At 41.9% G+C, this 26,788-nt stretch overlaps 1 protein-coding gene across 8 annotated transcripts in view; it reads left to right on the top strand.

Moving 5' to 3' along the window:
- The window catches only part of ZMIZ1 (zinc finger MIZ-type containing 1), a 479,806-nt gene that overhangs the window by 323,384 nt on the left and 129,634 nt on the right, over positions 1-26,788 (top strand). For all 8 annotated transcript variants that reach the window (XM_070751999.1, XM_070752003.1, XM_070752002.1 and 5 more), the window contains exons 6-7: positions 5,849-5,962; positions 12,703-12,808. In XM_070751999.1, coding sequence (XP_070608100.1) covers positions 5,849-5,962; positions 12,703-12,808 — 220 coding nt within the window. The remainder of the gene's footprint in view (positions 1-5,848; positions 5,963-12,702; positions 12,809-26,788) is intronic.

Below are 26,788 nucleotides of genomic sequence, written 5' to 3'. Positions count from 1 at the left end.
AAATAAGCAATGAAGAATCAATATTAATAAAAAATCTTAGGATATAAGCAACAAGTTACAGTCATACAGTCAACATGGGAGGAAATGGGTGAAAGGAATGATGAGAAAAACTAGTAGAATAGAAGTGCAGATTTAGTAGAAAGTCTGACAGTGTTGAGGGAATTATTTGTTTAGTAGAGTGATGGCGTTCGGAAAAAAACTGTTCTTGTGTCTAGTTGTCTTGGTGTGCAGTGCTCTGTAGTGATGTTTTGAGAGTAGGAGTTGAAACAGTTTTTGTCCAGGATGTGAGGGGTCAGTAAATATTTTCCCCGCCCTCTTTTTGACTCCTGCAGTATACAGGTCCTCAATGGAAGGCAGGTTGGCAGCAATTGCTTTTTCTGCAGTTCTGATTCTCCTCTGAAGTCTGTGTCGGTCCTGTTGGGTTGCAGAACCAAACCAGACAGTTCTGGAGGTGCAGATGACAGACTCAGTGATTCCTCTGTAGAACTGGATCAGCAGCTCCTTGGGCACCTTGAGCTTCCTGAGCTGGCGCAGAAAGAACATTCTTTGGTGTGTGTGTGTGTGTGTATAATTTTAATTAGCTATATGATACAATATTAAAATTTAGATAAAAGAGATTTTGTTATCCTTTGCATTGATGTAATGTAACTTTTTATAGTAAGACGGAGAGGAAGAAATTTTGTTTAGATTTTTTAAGAATTGATAATGTTTTATAAAATTGATAGAAAGTTTTAGACTAAGAGAGTTAAAAGCCCCCATTCAAGGAGTAATAAGAAAAGAAAAGTGTATATATGGTTGATTTTAAGCCTTGTTGTTGTGTTTAATTATATATTGTTTTACTTTATGGTGGAGAAAATTAAAAAAAAACTTATACCAGAAAAAAAAAAGCATGCAGGGTGGTCTTATAGGAGAGGCTAAAAAAACCAAATTGATCTGAGTGACGTAATGGAGCAACTTCCTTTTGAGTAGGATGTCCCAGATCTTGCCTCATGCTCATCCTATAGAATATTGGTTTCTAACCGCCAGAAGAGCAGGCGATGACACAGCTACCTTCCCGGGCTTCAAAAACCCAAAGAATTAACAGAAACTGTTTAAAAGGGGCAGGCAGAAGGCTGGCTACTTCCTGTTTGGATAAAGGAGAGAAACAGAAAAAACCATAAAGGATTTTAATCAAGCGTCTCTTCCTCTCGCTTGCTGGCTGGTCCTTCCTGAAGTGGCTTGATAACGTTCCAGGCTGCGGGATTTTAGACCTTTTTTTCTTAGAATTTTGAGTTCAGTTCTTTCCTTGTCTTCTCTTCCCCCCCCCCCAAAAAAAAGGAGAGAGAGGAAGAGAAGGAGAAGAAGAACAGAAGGAGGAGGAGGAGGAGAGGGGGAGAAGGGGAAGAGGAGACAAAGAGAGAGACAAAGAAGAGAAGGAGGAGAGGAAGAGGAGGAGAGGGGGAAGAGGAGAAAAAGAGAGGGACAAAGAAGAGAAGGAGGAGAGGGAGAGGAGGAGAGGGGGAGAAGGGGAAGAGGAGAAAAAGAGAGGGACAAAGAAGGGAAGGAGGAGAGGAAGAGGAGGAGAGGGGAGAAGAGGAAGAGGGAAAAAAGAGAGGGACAAAGAAGAGAAGGAGGAGAGGAAGAGGAGGAGAGGGGAGAAGAGGAAGAGGGGAAAAAGAGAGGGACAAAGAAGAGAAGGAGGAGAGGAAGAGGAGGAAAGGGGGAGAAGGGGAAGAGGAGAAAAAGAGAGGGACAAAGAAGGGAAGAAGGAGAGGAAGAGGAGGAGAGGGGGAGAAGAGGAAGAGGAAAAAAGAGAGGGACAAAGAAGAGAAGGAGGAGAGGAAGAGGAGGGAGAGGGGGCGTAGGGGAGGAAGAGGAGAAGGGGAAGACAAAAAGGAAAAGAGGAGGAAGAGGAGAGAAAGGATACGGAGTCTAAAGAGAGAGGCGGCATACAAATCTAATAAATTATTATTATTAAATTATTATAAGGAAAAGAGGGGAGCGAGGAGGAGAAGAGGAGGAGAGGGAACAAGGGAGAAGAGGAGGAGAGTAGAAGGAGAACGAGGAGAGAAACGGAGGCAAAGAAGGAGGAAAGGGAGAGAAGGAGAAGAGGGGGAGGAGGGGGAAAGAGAGAAAGAGGGAGAGAGAGAGAAAAGAGAGTGGAGAGAGAGAATGGCTCCAAAGAAGAAGGATGGTAGGACTTATTGGCAACATGGAGGTTGTGGAAATTTGAAGATCCCTCCAAGCGCTACGTCGCTTTCAACAGAGACTGAACATTTTCCAGAAGCTGCTTGGCTGGTAGCAAACGAACCCTCGTCTATGGGTCCCCTTGCACAATCGGATACCGAAGAACAGGAAACTCTGCACACAATCCAAATTTTGGAGAAGTGCCTTGGTCAGGTAGGCAGCCTAAATGTTTAAATCCTGGAGAAGACGTGTTAAGAGGGCAGAGGAGGAAGTTGAAGGTATATATCAGGAAGAGTCCGCAAGCAATGGTTAGCCATGCCTTGTTTCCGGAAGCATAGAATGGGTTTATAGCGCAGTTTGGTTGTTTCACCAAACACACAGAGGCAAAACAGAAGCCAACGCTTCAGTTACGTTTTCCTGGTTGAGGAGGTCCATGGCTTGAAACCTCTCTGTTTGAACGACACCACAGAAATTTGGGAGCAACTGGTGTAAAGCAATGTTTTTGAAACTTGGAAACGTTTAAGACGAGAGCTTAACTTTTAAGAGGTGTAAACTTTTCATGCAGAATTTACAAATGAGGACACATGTTCGAAACGATCAAAGGCAAAAAGATGAGGGACTTGGAATATAAGCAAAGTTACGCCATACCTGTAAATATAAAACAGCAGGACACTTCATGATGTAGCCTTCTTCTCCTTCTCCTCCTCTTCCTCCTCCTCCTCTTCTTCCTTTTCCTCCTTCTCCTTCTCCTCCTCTTCCTCCTCCTCTTCCTTTTCTTCCTTTTCCTCCTTCTCCTTCTCCTTTTCCTCCTCCTCCTCCTCTTCTTCCTTTTCCTCCTTCTCTTCCTCCTCCTCTTCCTCTTCTTCCTTTTCCTCCTTCTCCTTCTACTTTTCCTCCTCTTCCTCCTTCTCCTCCTCTTCCTCCTCCTCCTCTTCGTCCTTTTCCTCCTTCTCCTTCTCCTTTTCCTCCTTCTCTTCCTCCTCCTCCTCCAATGGAATAAAAATAGAATAGAAATAGGAATAGAATAGAACACAATAGAACAACAGAACAGAACAGAATTCTTTATTGGCCAAGTGTGATTGGACACACAAGGAATTTGTCTTTGGTGCAGATGCTCTCAGTGAACATAAAAAGACAAGATAAACATTCATCAAGAATCATGAGGTTCAACACTTGATGATCGTCATAGGGTACAAATAAGCAATCTGGAAACAACCAATACAAGCAACACATTACAGCCATATAGTCCTAAGTGGGAGGAGATAAGGGATAGGAACGATGAGAAGACTAATAGTAATAGTAATGCAACCTTAGTGAATAGTTTGACAGTGGTGAGGGAAGTATTTGTTTAGCAGAGTGAGGGCGTTCAGGGGGGAAAAGTTCTTGTGTCCTGTTGTCTTGGTGTGCAGTGCTCTTTAGGATCATTTTGAGGGTAGGAATTGAAATTCTGGGAGTTGCAGTCCTCAAAGTTGCTAAGGTTGGAGACCTCTGGTTTAGTGGATATTATACAGAGTGCTAGGTAAGACACCATACCAGATTGATTGATTGATTGATTGATTGATTGTCTGTCTTCTATGCCGCCTAATCTTGAAGGACTCAGGGTGGCTTACAAAATAATAATACAAATACAAAAGATACAAAGCAATAAGAGAAGTTGAATATAATATCTAAAACTAACCGCACGATAAAACCCATTTATTATAAAAAGACACAATCACATGCACACTTACCATTCATACAGTTTGGCCATGAAAGATGTACAATTCATGGCCCCCAGGCCTGCCGGGAAGGCCAGTAGGGTGGGAGCAGTATGGACATCGGGGGAGGGGGAGTTGGTTCCATAGAGCTGGGGCAGCCACAGAGAAGGCCCTCCCCCATGGTCCTACCAACCTGCGCTGTTTAGTCGACGGGACCCGGAGGAGGCCAACTCTGTATAGAAACATAGAGGACTGACGGCAGAAAAAGACCTCATGGTCCATCTAGTCTGCCCTTATACTATTTCCTGTATTTTATCTTACAATGGATATATGTTTATCCCAGGCATGTTTACATTCAGTCACTGTGGATTTACCAACCACGTCTGCTGGAAGTTTGTTCCAAGGATCTACCACTCTTTCAGTGAAATAATATCTTCTCACGTTGCTTTTGATCTTTCCCCCAACTAACTTCAGATTGTGTCCCCTTGTTCTTGTGTTCACTTTCCTATTAAAAACACTTCCCTCCTGGACCTTATTTAACCCTTTAACATATTTAAATGTTTTGATCATGTCCCCCTTTTCCTTCTGTCCTCCAGACTCTACAGATTGAGTTCATGAAGTCTTTCCTGATACGTTTTATGCTTAAGACTTTCCACCATTCTTGTAGCCCGTCTTTGGACCCATTCAATTTTGTCAATATCTTTTTGTAGGTGAGGTCTCCAGAACTGAACACAGTATTCCAAGTGTGGTCTCACCAGCGCTCTATACAGCGGGATCATAATCTCCCTCTTCCTGCTTGTTATACCTCTAGCTATGCAGCCAAGCATCCTACTTGCTTTCCCTACCGCCTGACTGCACTGTTCACCCCATTTTGAGACAGTCAGAAAGATGTACAATTCATGGCCCCCAGGCCTGCCGGGAAGGCCAGTAGGGTGGGAGCAGTATGGACATCGGGGGAGGGGGAGTTGGTTCCATAGAGCTGGGGCAGCCACAGAGAAGGCCCTCCGCCGTGGTCCTACCAACCTGCGCTGTTTAGTCGACGGGACCCGGAGGAGGCCAAGTCTGTATGTTCTTATAGGTCTCTCAGAGGTGTGTGGATTTGAAGATGTCATGCATTTCCTTTCTCTAACAGTGCACAAACTACTAAAGTTTAAGGTCCAGATGCATTTACATTCCCTTAATTTCTTATACTTTTCATGGTAAGAGAACTTTGATGAACAAACCCCTCTGAGTCCTGAGCCCCTCTGACATTTAAGGAGGTACCTCTGTTCTTCACAGCTTCCTCGCTAGGAACCCTGGTTTCTGCTCTCTAAAGGTGTAGAGATTTGCAAAGATTCTTCTCTTGGGCTCAGCTTTGACTTGGTAGACAATTTTACTCTGGATTTGGTTGATTGTTTATACTTTAATGCTTGGTTAGCTGCCTCATGTGCTCACCGGAGTAGTAAGGATGAACATAAATCAAATCAACAGTGCAAGAGGGGAAAAATTAGACCTTTTATGTAAGACATACCATTGTCACTTACATGTGTGTGTGTGTGTGTGTGTGTATTTGTATTTATTATTTATTAATTTGATTTCTATGCTGCCCTTCTCCTGAGACTCAGGACAGCTTACAACATGTAGGAATCTAAATAAAATTTACAGATTAAAATCCCCATAATTAAAAAATTACTAACAGATTCACACATTCGCACATTCATTGGGTGGGGGCGAGGTGTTAAAATTTCACTGGGATCAGGCCTGCCAACACAGGTGGGTCTTTAAAAGTTTATGGAAGGCATGGAGAGTGGGGGCAGTATGGATTTCAAAGGGGAGCTCATTCCATAGCACCGGGGCCACCACAGAGAAGGCTCTTCCCCTAGGCCCCGCCGGATGGCATTGTCTGGTTGACCTGTAGAAGGCAGCCGCTGGGATTTAAACCATTTAGTCAGAGATCGTGGATGTACCTCATCGCCTTCAGCTCTTCTCTTTCTGTTTTGTTCCAGCATTTACAAAATCCTGCCAATTTCCACAATGCAGCAACTGAACTTCTGGACTGGTGTGGTGATCCAAGAGCTTTCCAGAGGCCCTTCGAACAGAGTCTTATGGGCTGTTTGACGGTATGGTAACTTTTATTCGGCCACAATATTCTTTTTTTTTATAGAGGACTCCTATGTTTTTCACCAGCCAATCAAAACGCGACTCCTATGTTTTTCACCAGTTTTTACCTGTCACAGGTGTGGCATCTATATAATATTGGTATATAAAAAGTCTTGCAATCAAATGCAATGTCGTGTCAAAATTTTAAAGCAATCAGTGAACAACTTTCAGAGATTTGAGGTCATGAACAAATGGACATTTATTTGTGTGTGTGTGTGTGTGTATACACATTTATACACATATATATATATATATATATGTAGATTGTTCTGAGTTCGGGTTTTGCCCTGTGTAATGTTTTGCATGTCTATGCGACGTTTTGGTGAAATCACATTCACCATCTTCAGGCTGGAGTTCCAATCTTTGTGTTGTTGTAAATGTCCTTGTCCTTGTTCTAGGGCGAACACACCCAGCCACCAGTATTTATAGAAGGAAGGCAGCTCAGGTCTCGCTGTGTTCGCCCTAGAACAAGGACAGAAACACCAGCCTGAAGATGACGAGTGGGACCTCGTCGAAACGTCGCCAGAAATTTCCAAATCCTACACGGGAAGAAACCCGAATATACCAAGACCATCATACCTGTACCCGTGAAAATCTACGAAAACACACACACACACACACACACATATATATGTGTGTGTGTGTGTGTGTATATGGAAAGAGTGTGTGTGTGTGTGTGTATATATGGAAAGAGAGAGAGAGAGAGAGGTTTTTTCCCCCCAATTCAACATTAAATTGTTGCCTTGGAGGAAAAAAAAGGTTTTCCTCTCAGCCTTGCCAAGAAGCCAGTGCGCTGCCAAAATACAGTTATTAGTCCATTTGTTTACATATAGATATGTCAATCTTGTGGTTTAAAAAAAATAGAAAAAGGGGAACTTTGGTTAAGCTATTGTGCAGAGTTGTTCCAAAACCTGCTTTACTCGCTTTCTTTAAAATAGCAGATATAGCTATATACCAGCTATGCCCCCCCCCCCATCCATCAGCGTAACATGCCCGCCCCAGGATCCACCTCCCTGGGCCTCTGTCTCAGCAGCTGACGCTATCAGCGGGCTCTGTAATGGGGTTCTCCTATCGCCTCGACTCTTTCCGGCTGCTGATCACTAGGCTGCACCACTGAGCATGAGTTAAATCGTGGAAATGGACACCAAACATTTCCTCCCACTGTGTTTGTTACTGCTGCCCCCCACCAACTTCTTTCCAATGGAACGATGGGGCCAGAGATGGCCTGCAACCGGAAGAGTCAGGTGCTATGCACCAGTAGCGATTTTTGGGATGTGCACACAGCTGCGCTTCCACAACGCATGCCCGACGCACAAGAGAGCGGGATTTCGGCGAATTTTACTGATACACTGCTCAAAGAAGTAAAGGGAACACTCAACTAACACATCCTAGATCAGAATGAATGAAGTATTCTCATTGAATACTTTCTTCTGTACAAAGTTGAATGTGCACAACAGCAGGTGAAATGGATGGTCAATCAGTGTCGCTTCCTAAGTGGACAGTTTGATTTCACCAAAGTTTGATTGACTTGGAGTTATTTTTGTGTTGTTTAAGTGTCCCATTTATTTTTTTGAGCACTGTATTTTTGCTTCCGCGCGAGGGCCTCCAGGGGGCGCTGTTATTGCCCTCTTCACGCATTGAATTATGGTTGTGGACACTCGCGCATGCACAATAGCGCACGCCCACGCTCTTTCGGCACTCAAAGAAAAAAAGCTTCGCCATCCCTGCCCTGTACCATTTCAGACAAGCGACTGCTGGGAAGTTGCCAAGTATCTGAATTTTGATCACTCAGCTACGGGAATGATGCAACAGTCGTGTGATTTCAAAAGTCCTTAAATAAATGGATATAAATCAAGGACTACTGAATTTTCCACCCTACTTCGTATTCGGTGTATGTTCGAAACATACAGAGTAAAAAAAAAAGTGTATGCAGCATTTGGGAAACCTTTCCCCAAGTTTGATTTGTTTGTTTTTTAAGCTAAGGAAAATAAGATTCAAGAACCTCACCCTTGAGATTAAACATTTAATATGACATCTTCTGAATCGCATCTGCTGTGATGTCCATAATGATGGCTCCATTGTCTGCAAACTAACTTTGCGGACAAATTTTGACCTTAAAGAATTCAGCGATACTTGAAAACTTCCATCTCATGAATAAACTTTGGCTGCATAGCTAGAGGTATAACAAGCAGGAAGAGGGAGATTGTGATCCCCTTATATAGAGCGCTGGTGAGACCACATTTGGAATCCTGTGTTCAGTTCTGGAGACCTCACCTACAAAAAGATATTGACAAAATTGAAGGGGTCCAAAGACGAGCTACAAGAATGGTGGAAGGTCCTTAAGCATAAAACATGTCAGGAAAGACTTAATGAACTCAATCTGTATAGTCTGGAGGACAGAAGGAAAAGGGGGGACATGATCGAAACATTTAAATATATTAAAGGGGTTAAATAAGGTCCAGGAGGAAAGTGTTTTTAATAGGAAAGTGAACACAAGAACAAGGGGACACAATCTAAAGTTAGTTGGGGGTAAGATCAAAGCAACATGAGAAAATATTATTTTACTGAAAGAGTAGTAGATCCTTGGAACAAACTTCCAGCAGACGTGGTAGATAAATCCACAGTCACTGAATTTAAACATGCCTGGGATAAACATATATCCATCCTAAGATAAAATACAGAAATAGTATAAGGTCTTCGGAGAGGGGCGGCATACAAATCCAAGTAATAAATAAGGGCAGACTAGATGAACCATGAGGTCTTTTTCTGCCGTCAGACTTCTATGTTTCTATGTTTCTAAACGATCATTTTATTCTGTTGATAGTCTACACAGCGGCTTTTAATATAGAATTATTATTTTTATTATTATTATTATTATTATTATTATTATCATCATCATCATCATCATCATCATCAATTATCATGATTATTATTTATTAGATTTGTATGCCGCTCCTCTCCGAAGACTGGGGGCAGCTCACAGCACATAATATAAAACAGTAAATACAAAGACAAATTTAATTAATTAAAAACTACATAAGCTAAAAACCCGATATATTAAAAATCAATCAAACAAATTCAAATCATCACATTTATTGGCCAGGGAGCCAAGATCTAATTACCCCAAGCCTGGCAACATAAGTGAGTCTTTAGACTCTTGTGGAAGGCGAGGGCATTGCGAATCTCCGGGAGGAGCTGATTCCAGGGGGCCCCCACAGAGAAGGCTCTTCCCCTTGGTCCCACCAAACGACATAGTCTGGTTGACGGGACCTGGAGAAGGCTGATTCTGTGGGACCTCACCGGTCGCTGGGTCTCATACGGACAGAATTGCAATTGCTTCCAGTTTTCCCTGCAAATATTTCACCTCTCATTTTTTAAAACTGCGGCAAACCACCCATCCAATTCGGGATCACACGCATTGCAATATTTTATCATTAATTATGAAAAAGTGAATCATACGAGGTGCTTTGGATTAATAAGAACCGTACAGTTGTGCTGACTAATACTAAAAAGCGGCATTTCATTAGCTTGGATAGATGATTATATAGTTTCATTTCCCTCTGTTCTGTACCGTTTGGTGGGGGTTTTTTTAACATAGCAAGCTATGTTGGACATAGATAATTGCATTTAATGAAGCCTTCCTTTAATTCTTCAAGGAGATTTTATATTAAAACTATGGTGACAAATTAGCTCTTGCAGCTCAAGCCCTTTGGAGCAAAATATAGCTGAAAACAAAAGGCTGGTGCTAAATTAATAAAATGCTACTAAATGCTTCTGTCGGCCTGTTCCTCTTTAACTTTCTAAATTAAGGATACGTTAACATAATTCACAAATAACACTTTCCGCATGTGGTGCATATAAATGGATTTTGAGTGTCTGGTGCTGTTATCTGAGAGGGGAGTGGGCTTAAATCAAAGCCAATACTTCTAAGAAATATGTGTGAATATAAATGACCCCAACCTATCAATGGACCCCTTGAGTTTGAGAAGATCCCACTGAATTATTCAAGAGATCGGGAGTGATCTTCATCTTGTCCAAGGCCACAGTGGGGCCTCGCAGTCTTATGACCACATTTGGACACAGAATTTCCAACTGCTAATCAAGGCCATTGTTATGTGAGTCCTGCCTCATTTTTTGACCTTTTTTCTGCCATGGTTCTTAAGCAAATCACTGCAGTTATAGTAATAGCACTTAGACTTATATACTACTTCACGGTACTTTACAGCCCTCCCTAAGCGGTTTACAGTCGGCCTCTTGGCCCCAACAATCTGGGTCCTCATTTTGCCCACCTCGGAAGGATGGAAGGCTGAGTTGACCTTGAGCCTGGTGAGATTTTGGTATTCCTCCATCTCCTGGTCCTCAAAATCAGTGACCAGACGTGGATCACTCATAACAGAATGCAGCTGCGAGAGCAATCATGGGCTTTCCCAAGTATGCCCATGTTTCACCAACACTCCGCAGTCTGCATTGGCTGCTGATCAGTTTCCGGTCACAATTCAAAGTGTTGGTTATGACCTATAAAGCCCTTCATGGCATCGGACCAGAATATCTCTGGGACCGTCTTCTGCTGCACGAATCTCTGGGACCGGTTAGGTCCCACAGAGTTGGCCTTTTCCGGGTCCCGTCGACTAAACAATGTCATTTGGTGGGGACCCAGAGGAAGAGCCTTCTCTGTGGCGGGCCCCGGCCCTCTGGAACCAACTCCCCCCAGAGATCAGAATTGCCCCCACCCTCCTTGCCTTTCGTAAACCTCTCAAAACCCACCTCTGCCATCAAGCATGGGGGAATTGAAATATCTTCCCCGGGCCTATATAATTTATGTATGGTGTGTTGTGTGCATGTTTTTTAAATTATGGGTTTTTAACTTCGTATTGTTAGATTTGTATTGTAATTGTTTCAATCACTGCTGTGAGCAGCCCCAAGTCTGTGGAAAGGGGCGGCATACAAATTTAATAAATAAAATAAATAAATAAATAAAAACACTAATAATCACTTTTTGTTAGAGAGACTCAGAGCCTGCCTTGAATGAGATGGATATCAATCTAAATTTCGATATGATTTCTGTAGATAAGGAATGTAGAATGCAAAAAGATAGCTGGATGTTATTGCAGTTAAGCTAAATAGCACCAGTATTGCTCATCCATTGAAAAAAATGGATGATAAATCATAGAAATTAGGACTGGGCAACACTTGAGAAATGTGATTTCAAATCCAGAAAGCATCTTTTGCATTTGAACGGGGGGGGGACAGGGCAGGGGTAGGATTAAGCCATTTCGTATCGGTTTGGGGCAACGTTGATTCATGGACGCTGTGTTAGAGCTAGGGTTCTAGAAAATGCCCCCCAGAAGACCTGATTTCTGCTTTGCAAAAGTCCTTTGCTAGAAACTGCCTGCCTGTCAGAATATGGTGAGCTGTTTTTATACTCTATGATTCATTCCTTGTCTTATTTTGCTGGAATGCAAATAGGCCCGAAGCTGGCACCTTTCCCAGAAGCTTATCTGATAACTTTGCAGCAGAGAAAAAATAGTCCCTGAATGTTTAAAAACTGCCTTCTGCTTGTAAATGCTGCTTTTTCAAATACAGAGTGTAATGCAAAGCTGAAATCGTGGTTTTAGCTGTTTGTTTCAATCTGAACAGCCCTGGATACAACAACTTCCAGCCACCAGAGGACCTCCCAGAGGTTTGAGGAAGGCCTCTTCAAACTTCCAGGAGCCTGGAGAGGGTAAAAACTCCCACACACACCCGCAATGGTGCTGGAGACCAATTAGGACACACCTTCCTGGGTACATTTTAAAGAGCCATAGACACATATTGTTTATGTATGGTGTGTTGTGTGCATGTTTTTAAATTATGGGTTTTTAGTTTAAATTATTAGATTTGTATTACATATTGTTTTGCCACTATTGTTGTGAGCCGCCTCGAGTCTACGGAGAGGGGCAGCATACAAATTTAATAAATAATAATAATAATAATAATAATAATAATAATAATAATAATTTAAAAAAAAAAGAATGGAAGCAGCCCCAGCCAGTAGTTAATGAAAGGAGAATAAAGACTTCCAAGTTCTGTGCTCTTTATCCATCGGGTTCTTCCAGCGGTATCTTGATGAGCAAAGTCCTTCCTGTCAACGACTACTTCAGCTTCAACCACAACAACACAAGAGCACACTACAGATACAAACTCAAAGTAAACCGCTTTAAACTCGACTGCAGGAAATGCGACTTTAGTAACCGAGTAGTTGATGCCTGGGACTCACTACCAGACTCTGTAGTATCATCACCAAACCCCCAAAACTTTACCCTTAGACTATCCACTGTTGACCCCTTCTGATTCCTAAGAGGTCAGTAAGGGGCGTGCATAAGTGCTCCAGCGTGCCTTCCGTCCCCTGTCCTAATGTTTCTCTCTTACTAGTATCATGTATATAAACGTTGTTATACGTTGTATACCACCAATACGTACTTGACAAAAGTGTGTTTAGAAAATGGGGTCTTTTAAATATTTTTAAACAGTAATTTAGATTTGTTGTAAATTGTTTTCACTTTGTTGTGAGCCGCCCCGAGTCTGCGGAGAGGGGCGGCATACAAATCTAAATAATAAATAATAAAATAAATAAATAAATAAAATAAAATGGCGATTCCCTGTAAACTCTTTGTGACAATGTTTTTTCTTCTTTTATTTCCCTTTCCCCCCCCCCCCCCAGGTTGTTAGCAGAGTGGCCGCGCAGCAGGGGTTTGACCTGGACCTTGGATATCGGTTACTAGCTGTTTGTGCAGCCAACAGGGACAAGTTCACACCAAAATCAGCTGGTAGGATCAACTGGTGTTCTTTTCCAGATGTAGTTGGTCTTTTTGGTCTTTTGTTGTTGCTGTTGTTGTTATTGTTGTTTTCTGGGGTTATTTTGCCAGAGGCAGCCTTGACATAACAACGTGCTTTTGTGCGCCTCTGGGAAAACAGAGAGGTTTTGGCTTTCTCTTAAGAGTGTTAAAATGCACTTGAAAAAAGAAAAAAGAGAAAAAAAGGTATTTGGGTCACCGACTTTGCTTTTCAAAGGGTCTTGAGCAATAAATAAACCTTACAAAACAGAATCAATAGAGAAAGAACAATCTCAGAGAAATTTTGTCCAAGTGGAGAGGATCATTTGGGGAACATTTACCCTGATGGTATACCACGCTTGTGTGCAGACATTCATTTGTTGATTGTTTAGTAATTCATTGATGTGTTCTTTCATTTATTTGTGGCTACAACTCAGCAAGTTCTATCTAGTGGTGTTTGAAAGCAACACTCCCAGCCACTGCGGTAGTTGCTTGTGACTTTCTGCCTTCCATTGTAGAATAGAATAGAACTCTTTATTGGCCAAGTGTGATTGGACACACAAGGAATTTGCCTTTGGTGTACATAAAAGAAAAGATGCATTTGTCAAGAATCATGAGGTACAGCACTTAATGATTCTCCTAGGGGTCAAGTACACAATGGGGAGACAATATTAATAAAAAATTTAAGGATACAAGCAACAAGTTACAGATATACAGTCATAAGTGGGAGGAAATGGGGGATAGGAATTATGAGAAAAAAACTAGTGCTAATAGTAGTGCAGACTTAGTAAATAGTTTGACAGTGTTGAGTGAAACATTTGCTTAGCAGAGTGGTGGCATTCGGGGAAAAAACTGTTCTTGTGTCTAGTTGTCTTGTTGTGCTGTGCTCTGTAGCGGCGTTTTGAGGGTAGGAGTTGAAACAGTTTATTATCCAGGATGCGGAAAAAAATATTTTCACTGCCCTTTTTTTGACTCATGCAGTATCCAGGTCCTCAATGGAAGGCAGGTTGGCAGCCATTGTTTTTTTTCTGCTGTTCTGATTCTCCTCTGAAGTCTGTGTCGGTCTTGTTGGGTTGCAGCACCAAACCAGACAGTTAATGATTCCTTTGTAGAACTGGATCAGCAGCTTCTTGGGCAGTTTGAGCTTCCTGAGTTGGCGAAGAAAGAACATTCTTTGTTGTGCTTTTTTGATGATGTTTTTGATGTTAGGTAACCCTTTTAGGTCTTGGGATATGTTGTGGTTAGCTCTGGCCCAGCTCCTGCCCCAAGGAATATGGAGGTGGAGGTGGGGGAGACATCCACATGCCACAGGCCTGTTTTGCTCCCAGTAAAATCTGCCGACGAAGCCTCCTCTGACCAAGGAAGCGTGAGTGACGGGGAAGAGGGGAGTTTGGCAGACAGCCCAGGAGGAGATCAGTCATCTGTATCATCCCTGGATTCTGAACAAGAATTAATGACACATCCATGCATGTGTAGAGTGATGCATAGGAGACAACAACTGAAGGATTATTACAAGAGAAAATGAGGCCGCCTGTGGTTGGGTGGGGCTGCTGTAATTAGTGCTACAGATAAAAGTGCAACCTGGTGTTTTAGCCTCATGGCAGTTTATCTGATTCATTGTTTCATCAAGATCGTGGTTTTTGCTGTTCAGGATTGTGTGTGTGGACTCTCTGGACTTTAGAATTGGACTCGGTTTCTCAATAATTGGGTGAGCAATTGGATTGCATTTAACCTGTGCCTTGTGTATACCAGAAAATCCCTTTGACATTTAAAAAGGAAGCTGTTTCTGTTTTTCTGTTTATAAAAACTTTTGGGTTTTCCTTTTATGGTGTGGTGTGTGTCTTCCTGGACTAATTACCCTGTAATTACGGGCAGTTGAAACACACAGGCAGAACAGGGGTTGTAAGTGGAAAATGGTTCTTGAGAAGAGGCAAAAAAATCTTGAACACCTGGTTCTTATCTGGAAAGATTTGTAAGTAGAGGTGTTCTTAGGTAGAGGTACCACTGCATAAGACATTGTCCGTTCCTTTCACCTGAGACAAGTAAGATTATTCTGTGTGTTTTGCAATCAATTTCCTCGCTCTCCTGCCATCCACATCTGTGAGCAGATGATATACGTTTATTTTTGATGTGGCCCCGCATCTTAACACCCTAAGTTAGCTACATACTCAGGACTCACAGGGCAATTTCACTATACAGTAAATCAAAACACCCTCAACAAAACAATCAGTTCAAGGCAGCTTATTATTATTAGAACAAGAAAAAAAATCGACATCAAGCAATCTTAAAAAGGTCACAGTGATTATGTCGCAGCAGAAATATGAGATTAAAATAAAAATAGAGAGACCGGGGCTATCAAGAAGTTCTCTTCCAAGTAACTATCGGCTGAACATGTGTGAGCATTTTAAAGAAGTGTTTTGAGAACATCAGGTAATAATAAAGGAGAAAGTGGGTGTTAAAGGGCTCAACAGGAAGATTATTATTATATACAGGTCCCTCTTCTCAAATTAAGTTATCTGCAGGGGAACGTCTGCTTTGCATTTGGGTGTGATCACAAATTCAATATCAAGTACTGACTTATCCAAATAAGTGCAGTGTTTAAAACTGTTTGGCGTGAGGTGTAAAATTAAAGAGCCTTTTGAATCAAGCTTGATTCCCGTGGATTCCAAGGAATATATCAGCAATACTGAAGTGCTATCGACATTGTTGCTTCTGGTTATTATTCTCTGTTCCTAGAGAATTTCCTAGTCTACACAAAAGCACTTGGATATTCTAGAGGTCTCCCTTTTAAGGACTAACAGAGCCTAACTTGGGGCAGCTTCTAAGCATAGAGGAAGCCATACAGAATAGAAAAAAAACCTCTTATTGTGACCCATAATATCACTTTGTGGAACATTCTTTTAGAAGAATGTTCAAAGTCTGGTGTACTATATATACACTACTCAAAATAAATAAATAAAGGGAACACTTAAACAACACAATATAACTCCAAGTAAATCAAACTTCTGTGAAATCAATCTGTCGACTTAGGAAGCAACACTTAGGGGTAGTGATTTCTAACAGTCTCAAAATAGGTGAGCAGTGTGGTCAGGCAGTAGGAAAAGCAAGTAGGATGCTTGGCTGCATAGCTAGAGGTATAACAAGCAGGAGGAGGGAGATTGTGATCCCCTTATATAGAGCGTCGGTGAGACCACATTTGCAGTACTGTGTTCAGTTCTGGAGACCTCACCTACAAAAAGATATTGACAAAATTGAACGGGTCCAAAGACGGGCTACAAGAATGGTAGAAGGTCTTAAGCATAAAACGTATCAGGAAAGACTTCATGAACTCAATCTGCATAGTCTGGAGGACAGAAGGAAAAGGGGGGACATGATTGAAACATTTAAATATGTTAAAGGGTTAAATAAGGTTCAGGAGGGAAGTGTTTTTAATAGGAAAGTGAACACAAGAACAAGGGGACACAATCTGAGGTTTGTTGGGGGAAAGATCAAAACCAACGTGAGAAAATATTATTTTACTGAAAGAGTAGTAGTTGCTTGGAACAAACTTCCAGCAGATGTGGTTGGTAAATCCACAGTAACTGAATGTAAACATGCCTGGGATAAACATATATCCATTGTAAGATAAAATACAGGAAATAGTATAAGGGCAGACTAGATGGACCATGAGGTCTTTTTCTGCCGTCAGTCTTCTATGTTTTTATGTAACACTGATTGACAATGAATTTCACCTGCTGTTGTGCACATTCAACTTTGTACAGAACAAAGGATTCAATGAGAATATTTCATTCATTCAGATCTAGGATGGGTTCTTGAGTGCTCCCTTTATTTTTTGAGCAGTATAGATCAAACCAAGCCATGATTTATTGGATTTCTTTTTTCAAAAAAAAAGCAGAGGTAAGAGCTGAGTGAAGTGACATAGCAATAGCCCTTAGATCTACCGCTTCACAGTGCTTTACAGCTCTCTCTAAGTGGTTTACAGAATCAGCCTATTGCCCCCAACCATCTGAGTTGTCGTTTTACCCACTTTGGAAGGATGGAAGGCTGAGTCAATCTTGAGCCTGGTTAGATTCGATCTCGCAGCTGGTGATCAGCAGAAGTAGTTTGCAGTGCTGCACTGTTAACCACTGTGACTCATAGAGATAAATTAGACAGACGGATGGATGGATGGATGGATAGATGGATAGATGTAGGTAGGTAGGTAGGTAGGTAGATGTGGATGGATGGATGGACAGACAGAAAGAGAGGTAGGTAGGTAGATGTAGATGGGTGGATGGCTGGCTGGACGGACACAGATAGGTAGGTAGATAAATGTGGGTGGATGGATGGATGGATAAATAAGATGGAAGGATGGATGGATGGATGGGTAGATGGACAGATAATGAGACATTGCAATCAAATAGCCAAGTTCAGAGGTCATAAGGGGCTCTACGTAGACATTTTCAATGGACTCTGGATGGCATCCACTGGATTGCAAAGTTAAAAGGTGTTGGAAGAATTAGCATGGAAGAATCATAATTCCCTCATAACGCTGAAAATGTGTTCCCCAATATTATGTCTAATACCCTGTTTCCCCCAAAATAGGACGCAAATGGAAAATAAACCCTAGATGCTCGTAATATAAGCCCTAACACCCCAAAATGAGCCCCAGTTAACTTAATCCACCAGATGGATGCGTTTAGTATTGTGTTTTCCCGAAAATAAGTCCTAACTAGAACATAAGCCCTAATGCATCTTTTGGAGCAATAAATAATCTAAAGAAAAAAATATTTTCGGGGGAACACAGTAGCTTCAATGTACCCTTTAAATGCTACATAGAAATATCAGTATAATATAATCTCTTCCTTCCTTTTTGTTTGTTTGTTTTTCTTCTTAATTCCCTCCTGCTTACGTTCTGGAAAAAGTTCAACATATCAGGCTCTTCTCGTGGGAAATTATTCTAAATATTGAATATTTGAGCAAAAAACTGTTTCCTCTGTGATTAGCTCTCTATTTGTTTTTGTAGATTTTTACGGTTTTAGGTATGATATATATACAGTGATGGGCTACTACGGGTATGGTCAGGTACGCAGAGCGGGTAGTAAAGTTTGGGTCAGGAATTTTTTTCTTTTTTTCACTTCTGGGAAAAAGAACCAAGAACAAGAATGATGAAGGAAATGGAGCCCCTCCCTTATGAAACCAGGTTGCAATTCCTTGATCTCTTCAGCCTTGAAAGACGGCGTTTAAGGGGTGACTTGATTGAAGTGCATAAAATCATGCATGGGATAGAAAAGATGGACAGAGAAAATTTATTTTTTCTATCACACAATACTAGAACGAGGGGGCACTCCCTAAGGCTCATAGGTAAGAAAGTGAGGACAAATCAAGGGAAATATTTCTTCATCCAGAGGGTCGTTGGTTTATGGAATTCTCTTCCAGAAGAGGTCATGACAGCTGTCAGCCTGGATAGCTTCAAGGCAGGATTACACAGATTCATGGATGCCAAGTGTATCCATGGTTATTGAAATGGATGTCCAAGTGCCGCCTCTATGTTAGTTGAGGCAGGCAGGATTCCCTTGGGTACCATTTGTTGGGGGTCAAGGGAAAGGGAGGGTCTTGCCTTCTCTTTCTGCTCAAGATCCCCATGGACAATTGGGGGGCCACTGTGGGACACAGAATGCTGGACTTTTTGGGCTTTGGCCTGATTCAGCAGGGCTCTTCTTATGGGGTCACGCGATCAAAGTTCAGAAAACAACTGGCTCATATTTACAACGGTTACAATGTCCCAAGATTGCGTGATCCCCTTTTTTTGTGATCTTCTGACGTTACTAACTGAATAGCTGCAGTGATTTGATTAACAACTGCAGCAAAAAAAAGGTCTTAAAATGGGGCAAAACTCATTTGACCAATGCCTCACTTAACAATGGGCATCTTCCTCGATCCACAGCTCACATTAGAGAAACATCTTTCAGCTGTGGCGAGGGGGGCGTTTGCCCAGGTTCGCCTGGTGCACAAGTTGCTGCCCTATTTGGACCGGGAGTCACTGCTCACAGTCACTCATGCCCTCATCACCTCGAGGCTCGACTACTGTAACACTGTCTACATGGGGCTACCTTTGAAAAGTGTTCGGAAACTTCAGATCGTGCAGAATGCAGCTGCGAGAGCAATCATGGGCTTTCCTAAATATGCCCATGTCACACCAACACTCTGCAGTCTGCATTGGTTGCCGATCAGTTTCCGGTCACAATTCAAAGTGTTGGTTATGACCTATAAAGCCCTTCATGGCACCGGACCTGGGTATCTACGAGACCGCCTTCTGCCGCATGAATCCCAGCGACCGATTAGGTCCCACAGAGTGGGCCTTCTCTGGGTCCCGTCAACAAAACAATGTCGCTTGGCGGGGCCCAAGGGAAAAGCCTTCTCTGTGGCGGCCCCGACCCTCTGGAACCAACTCCCCCCAGAGATTAGAATTGCCCCCACCCTCCTTGCCTTTCATAAGCTCCTTAAAACCCACCTCTGTCGTCAGGCATGGGGGAACTGAGATATTCTTTCCCCCTAGGCCTTTACAATTTATCATGGTATGTTTGTTTGTATGGATGCTTAGTTTTACAATAAGGGTTTTTTAGTTGTTTTTAGTATTGGATTTACATGATGTTTTTTATTACTGTTGTTAGCCGCCCTGAGTCTACGGAGAGGGGCGGCATACAAATCCAATAAATAAATAAAATAAATAAATAAGATGTTTTGAGCTCAATTGTGGTCGTAAGTGGAGGTCTTCTGGTGTGACTTTTTCTCCTTTGTCTGCCTTTCCATTCCTGAAAATCTGAAGAACGGTGTTTTCTGAAATCCTTGAGAAAAAAGCAGTAGGAACCTTACAGCTTCCTATTTCTGACTCTTCAGGAGTTGCTCCACAAGACTTAAGTGGAGAAAAGCTGAGCCTCTCAGCATTATCATATCATTTTACAATTAATTCTTAACATCCCCATTAATTATCTCTCTGCCCTCTTACATGCTTTCGAGATTCTCTCTACTTTTCATTCAGTTTTGACTTTTTTAAAGCCTTTGTTCCATCTCCTTTCTCCTAACATCTGGTTTTCTTCTGATTTTCTGCTAAGTGCTCTTCATATTATTTTTGCACTTTTGTTGCTTGTGAGATGAGAATAAGGAACAATATATATATATATTCATATATATACTGCTCAAAAAAAAATAAAGGGAACCCTCAAATAACACATCCTAGGTCTGAATGAATAAAATATTCTCATTGAATACTTTCTCCTGTACAAAGTTGAATGGGCACAACAGCATGTGAAACGGATTGTCAATCAGTGTTGCTTCCTAAGTGGACAGTTTGATTTCACAGAAGTTTGATTTACTTGAAGTTATATTGCGTTGTTAAGTGTTCCCTTTATTTATTTATTTTGAGCAGTATATAAAAGAAAGCTCTGATTTGTTTAATCTGGAGGAAAGAAAATGGTAAAAGAATGGATCTGGAAATAATTTGTAACACAATTTCTTTTGAGTTTGATTTTTGAGCTTTTTTTATAGTTAATTAGGCATGCTGGTTTCAAAACTGCAGTTACTTTTCTACTACCATGTCAAGTTTTTTCTCTACACCTTATATATACAGTAATACCTCATGATACGAACTTAATTGGTGCAAGGAGGAGGTTCGTATGACGAAAGGTTCGTAAGACGAAACATTGTTTCCCATAGGAAACAATGTAAAGTCAATTAATCCGTGCAACCAAAAAACCCCCGCAAAAAAACGGCTTTCGGCGACTGCTGGGAAGCCGCGCGGCTGTTTTAAAAGGTGACAGCCAGCCTGGGGGGCTTCCCAGCACCCCCTGAACCCGGGTTCGGGGTTCGGGGGGTGCTGGGAAGCCCCCCAGGCTGGCTGCGACCTTTTAAAACAGCCCCGTGGCTTCCCAGCTGTCTCCGAACGCCGAACGCGGAAGTTCGGCTTTGGCGTTCGGCTTCGGGAGACAGCTGGGAAGCGGCGCGGCTGTTTTAAAAGGTGACAGCCGGCCTGGGGGGCTTCCCAGCAACCTCCTGAACCGAACCCGGGGTTCAGAAAAATTTTCCCTCTTCTTACGAACTTTGTTCGAGTTACGAACCGGCGTTCGGGAGGCTTCTGGGAAGCCCCGCCGCCCGGCTGTCACCTTTTAAAACAGCCGCGCGGCTTCCCAGCAGTCTCCGAACGCCGGTTCGTAACTCGAAAAAAGTTCGTAACAAGAGGCAAAATTTTTCTGAACCCCGGGTCCGTATCACGAGTTGTTCGTAAGACGAGGGGTTCGTATCTTGAGGTACCACTGTATATAATATAGTTATTAGGCAACATGAGCATCATATTGCATTTTTTACATAGCCATCTTGCTAATTTCCTGGAAAATCTTGGGTGCAGTCAGTGATGAGCAGTGTGGCCGATTCGACCAAGATTTGAAGGTCATGGAGGCGTGGGATCCAGGTAGGTGGGATGTACATAGGATGGCTGACTATTGTTGGAGCATCAAGCGAGAATGTCCACAAATTAAACCCTCCAGAAAAAGCTATGTGAAAATTTTTACCTTAATATGTATAATTTCCGTTCGATAAAAAACCAACTATTTGTATGAACACAATTTAACTTACCAGTTATTAATCTGGCTAGTGTCCTTAGTCTGGTCAGCTTCAGTACATTATTTTATCCCCTAGTCAGGGCTTTATTCAGAGAGAGTAACAATGAAAGAGCTTGCAAGCCAGTAAGAGCTGGGAACATCATTAGCACTTGGAAAGAAACATTCGGAACAAGTAGAGCAGTGGAAAAAAACCCTGCAAAGACTTAGGGCTTGGAAAACATTCTTCGCAGAGAGAAATATTGAAAGAGCCTCAAAGGTAACAGCTGGAAAGATTAGCAGTTAGCTAGGGCTGGGTTAAAAAAAAGCTACATTCAGAGTATAAGAGTATACAAAGAGTATACAAATCTAAATAATAAATAATAATAATAATAATAATAATAATAATAATAATAATAATAATAATGATAATCCCAGGAGACAGCAGAATTGAGGAGAAGCAGCTAGAGAAATTAGTGAAATACGAAGATCTAAAAATCGAGCTACAACGAGTCTGGCATAAGGCAGTGAAAGTGGTCCCAGTGGTACTTGGCACGCTGGGCGCAGGGCCAAAGGATCTCAGCGGACATTTGAAAACCATCGGAATTGACAAAATCTCCATCTGTCAATTGCAAAAGGCCGCTTTACTGGGATCGGCAAACATAATTCGCCGCTACATCACGCAGTCCTAGGTGCTTGGGAAGCGCCCAACTGGTGATGAAATACGAAATCCAGCATAGTGATCTCACTTGCTGTGCTGTACTGACATAATAATAATAATAATAATAATAATAATAATAATAATAATAATAATAATAACCCAAATTATCAGCCTCTTTTAGGGAGGGAAAAGGTGTGTCTTATATCTGAAAAATACAATAAGTAGGTAGGTAGGTAGGTAGGTAGGTAGGTAGATTGATAGAGATAGAGAGAGAGACATTGAGATTTGAGAGACAGAGAGATTAGAGCTTTGGTTCTCAACCTTTCTAAGGCCGCGACCCCTTAATACAGTTCCTCGTGTTGTGGTGACCCTCCAACCATAAGTCTAGCGCCAATTCTCCCAACAGAGCTTTGAGCTTTATTGGCAGGAAGGTCAGAGAGATGCCTCCACTGTAAACACCTGATTGGTCGGATTGTAAAAATAGGTTCCAAGATGCCAGAATAGAATCTTTAGTTACTAATCCTGGGGGGGGGGGGGGATTTGTCTTTTCCCAAGGTCTCCGGTGACTCCCTTGAAATAGTCATTCGACCCTCAAAGGGGTCCCGACCCCCAGGTTGAGAACCACTGGATTAGAGAGAAAGAGAGATGCTTTTCATAATCTTCTGCAGTGGAAAACCCAAAACTAAATCTGCCCAGTCTTGCAGTGAGAATAAATGCTGACCTAGAGCCTTGAGTACTTTTTCTGACGGAACTCTCGTCTTTAATTGCCTTGTCATTTTGCTCATCTAGCATTCGACATTTGCCCTTGAAATCCGCTCTTAAAGCAGAAGGGTAGCCAGAAAAGTCAATTTAGCAAAGTTCCTGTCTCTTCCCTGGCTTTTGCAGGCAGACAGCCTGGAGCATGGAGTTATTATCGGCAAAAAAGAGAGAGGGAGAATAAGGTATATAAATAATTACTAAAGAGAGGAGACTGAGTTAATTGCAGTTTTAATCTTGTTCTCGTAAATTCGTAGTTTGGGGAGGGAGGGAGATGGTGTTTGGAGGAGACGGTGGAAAGTATACTTTTGAATTCATCGCTGGTGCAACTTTAGGACTTTTAGCAAAGGCTTTTCAGGTAGATCAGGGGTCCCCCAAACTTGGCAACTGGTCCTAAGCCATGGAGGGCTTAATAGGTAATAACCAATGTCCTCTGTACCTCTATAACTGTCTGGTTTGGTGCTGCAACCCAACAGGACCAACACAGACTTCAGAGGAGAATCAGAACTGCAGAAAAAGCAATTGCTGCCAACCTGCCTTCCATTGAGGACCTGTATACTGCACAAGTCAAAAAGAGGGCGGGGAAAATATTTACTGACCCCTCGCATCCTGGACACAAACTGTTTCAACTCCTACCCTCAAAACGTCACTACAGAGCACTGCACACCAAGACAACTAGACACAAGAACAGTTTTTTTCCAAACGCCATCACTCTACTAAACAAATAATTCCCTCAACACTGTCAGACTTTCTACTAAATCTGCACTTCTATTCTACTAGTTTTTCTCATCATTCCTTTCACCCATTTCCTCCCATGTTGACTGTATGACTGTAACTTGTTGCTTATATCCTAAGGTTTTTATTAATATTGCTTCTTCATTGCTTATTTGACCCCTTTGACAATCATTAAGTGTTGTACCATATGATTCTTGACAAATGTATATTTTATTTTATGTACGCTGAGAGCATTTTTTTTTTTAATTCGATTTTTATGCCGCCCTTCTCCTTAGACTCAGGGCGGCTTACAACATGTTAGCAATAGCACTTTTTAACAGAGCCAGCCTATTGGCCCCACAATCCGGGTCCTCATTTTACCCACCTCGGAAGGATGGAAGGCTGAGTCAACCTTGAGCCAGTGATGAGATTTGAACTGCTAACCTTCAGATCTACAGTCAGCTTCAGTGGCCTCCAGTACAGCACTCTACCTGCTGAGCCACCCCGGCTCCAAGACAAATTCCTTGTGTGTCCAATCACACTTGGCCAATAAAAATTCTATTCTATTCTATTCTATATGGGGTTGCACTTACATGTGTGGGTAGCACAAGGGAGTTTTACTTGCATGCGCAGGATCATGCATGCCGACACACACAATTCTTGTCACATGCGTGTGCACTTTCAGCACACAAGCAAAGGGTTAGCCATCCCTGTCAGGATCGGGGCCTACCGGATGCAATATTCCGAATTGCAGAGAGAAGAATTGTAATGACTTCAACCATGTTAAAACGCTTAGTCTCGGCGAATATGCAGATTGCAATGTAATCTGATTGGCTGACAAAAGTATATATACATAATGCCCCTTTGCATTGGTGTGGCTTGTGGCTTGGCTTGAAGTTATTGTGGTGTAGTATGGTGTAGAGCCGCTTGTGAATTAGTGTGGCTTGTGGTGGCTGAAGACTTATATGTGAATATTGTAATAGAGAAAAGTAGGTAGAGAATTGTGATTACTTTGTATAGTAACTGCTAGAGAGAATAGCTACAGTGTAAATAGTTAGTGTCTGTAGGAAGTAAACATTTTCCTAAGAAACTCTGCAGTAGGTGTCTTCAATTATCTTCAAGACTACAGTTTCTGATATCCTGGTCTGAGGGAGGCTGGTTAGCTGCTTTGGCTGTCTGGGTGGGCTAGCTTCTGCAAACCATTACTCCAACAATCATTGCCCTCACCCCATTCCTAAGAGGTCAGTAAGGGGGCGTGCATAAGCGCACCAATGTGCCTACCATCCCTGTCCTACTTTCTCAATTTATTCGTATCTATTGCCTGTATTCATAATCATGCTTATACTTATATCTGTTATCTTATGCATGCTTGACAAATAATAAACAAACAAATAATTAAATATTTGACACCACACAGCTACTGCTGAAGTTCTAATAATAAGAAAATAATTTTCTAATAAAAAAATCTAATAATCTGCAGAAACACCCGGGAATTTGACCTGGAAAATTGGGGACTTCCTTTAAGATTAATTGCTGCCACTGATAAACCAGGGTAGTTCAAAATGCAATATGCTTTGAAGCAGGTTTTAATCCGGTTAGATATGCTGTCAGATTCTTCTGACAACGGTGACTCAAATGTCATCAGAGATGCTGATATTTTGGGAAGCGACATGGGATTAAAAGCCTGCTGTAGATTTCTCAGAGGAGAACCAAGTACATTATTTCCAGTAGGCAGCTGACTTCTCTAAAACATGTCCACTTCAAGAGGATAAGAGAGAGGGATTGGGATAGCCTTAAAGAGATTTAAACATGAAGTCCAACAAGTTGTGTTTTTTTTGCAGGAGATGAAAATAATGGCGCAAAGCATCAAGGGGAAATACATTAAATCAAAAGCCCATGATGTAAATATCAAAGTGGGTTGTCAGAATTTTGATCTGTTAGTAACGGGTAGATAAAAGTAATGATAAACACACAAGCATAGTTCCCTCTAAGCTGAGCAGTGAGCAATCGCTCACTTAAAAATCATCATCAACTCAGAGTTTTCCAAACCTGCCCAGAAGCCGAGAGGGAAAGAGTGAGAGAGGAAGAGAGGGAAACAGATAGAAAAAAGAGAGGAAGGAAAAGAGAAAGAAAAAGAATGGGAGTAAGGAAGAGAGAAAGAAAATCAAAATCTAGTTTGAAACTAGCTCAACTATTTAAGTGGCATTTTGATATTGATAGAGTTGCCCTATTATGAGCTCACTCTTATAGACACACAGTACAGTATTTTATTTTGAAATTCTCTGAGGCAAAACAGGGTGGGTTTTTTATTTGTTTGTTTGTTTATTATTATTATTATTATTATTATTATTATTATTTATTTATTTATTATTTATTAGATTTGTATGCCGCTCCTTTCCGTATTTATTTATTATTTTTGTGCCGCCCAGTCCCGAAGGGACTGCCGCTCAAACACTATACTTTTCCGCCCACCCCCCAAAACAATTAGAGGGAACACTGCACACAAGATTAGCAGAAGGACTTGAGTAGGTGAAATCCTAATAGAAGAGTATTTGTATCTTCTATGAGAAATCCCAGGTCTAATCCCGGTTATTGGCCAACTTTAGAGGGTTGGCCAAATTCTATCACACTCAGATCTTCTGGAAAACATTGTTTCTGACATTTCTTGCATTCAGTTCCTGTTTTTTTCCCATGCTGCATGAAAGGTAGAAATGTTGTAAAGCCTTTCCATTGCAGAATAATGGAGTTGGAAGGGACCTTGGAGGTCTTCAAGTTCAATCCCCTGCTCAAGTAGGATAACCTATACCAGGGGTAGGCACTGCATCTGGAAGGAGAGTCCAACATGGGTATTACTCCAATCTTATTGGTAGAGACTGAGTTAAATATTTACATATTAATTGAGCACCGCCCCCTCTGCTCTTCCCATGAGCCAGTTTTAAAAACTCAGTCTAAGAGTAGAGACATACTGAGTTTGGTCTAAGACCTTTTAATTAGATTAAATAAAGAATATAAATAAATAAAAATGTATAACCTGTTTAACCTGTTTCTTTCTTTTTCAGATATGAAGACAGAAGTGGAACAGGAGGAAGGGGTTTCTGCCCTCCGAGGGCAGAGCCCCCAACGATCCTCCTCAGGGGTCTTGTATTCCCCCCGAGGGAACACCCCGCAGAGGAGCAGCCAGCCTGGGGTCCCTGACCTCCGAGGTCATACCAGGGCTGCGAGCCGAAGGTGGAGGGGAATGCCCCTCCACTGGGAGGCTCGGAGGCGGCC

The sequence above is a fragment of the Erythrolamprus reginae genome, chromosome 5 (genome assembly GCF_031021105.1).
Source record: "Erythrolamprus reginae isolate rEryReg1 chromosome 5, rEryReg1.hap1, whole genome shotgun sequence".
In the NCBI taxonomy this organism is placed as follows: domain Eukaryota; kingdom Metazoa; phylum Chordata; class Lepidosauria; order Squamata; family Dipsadidae; genus Erythrolamprus; species Erythrolamprus reginae.
The sequence above is the reverse complement of the archived record's forward strand: the minus strand, read 5'-3'. Positions and strand labels throughout refer to the sequence as shown.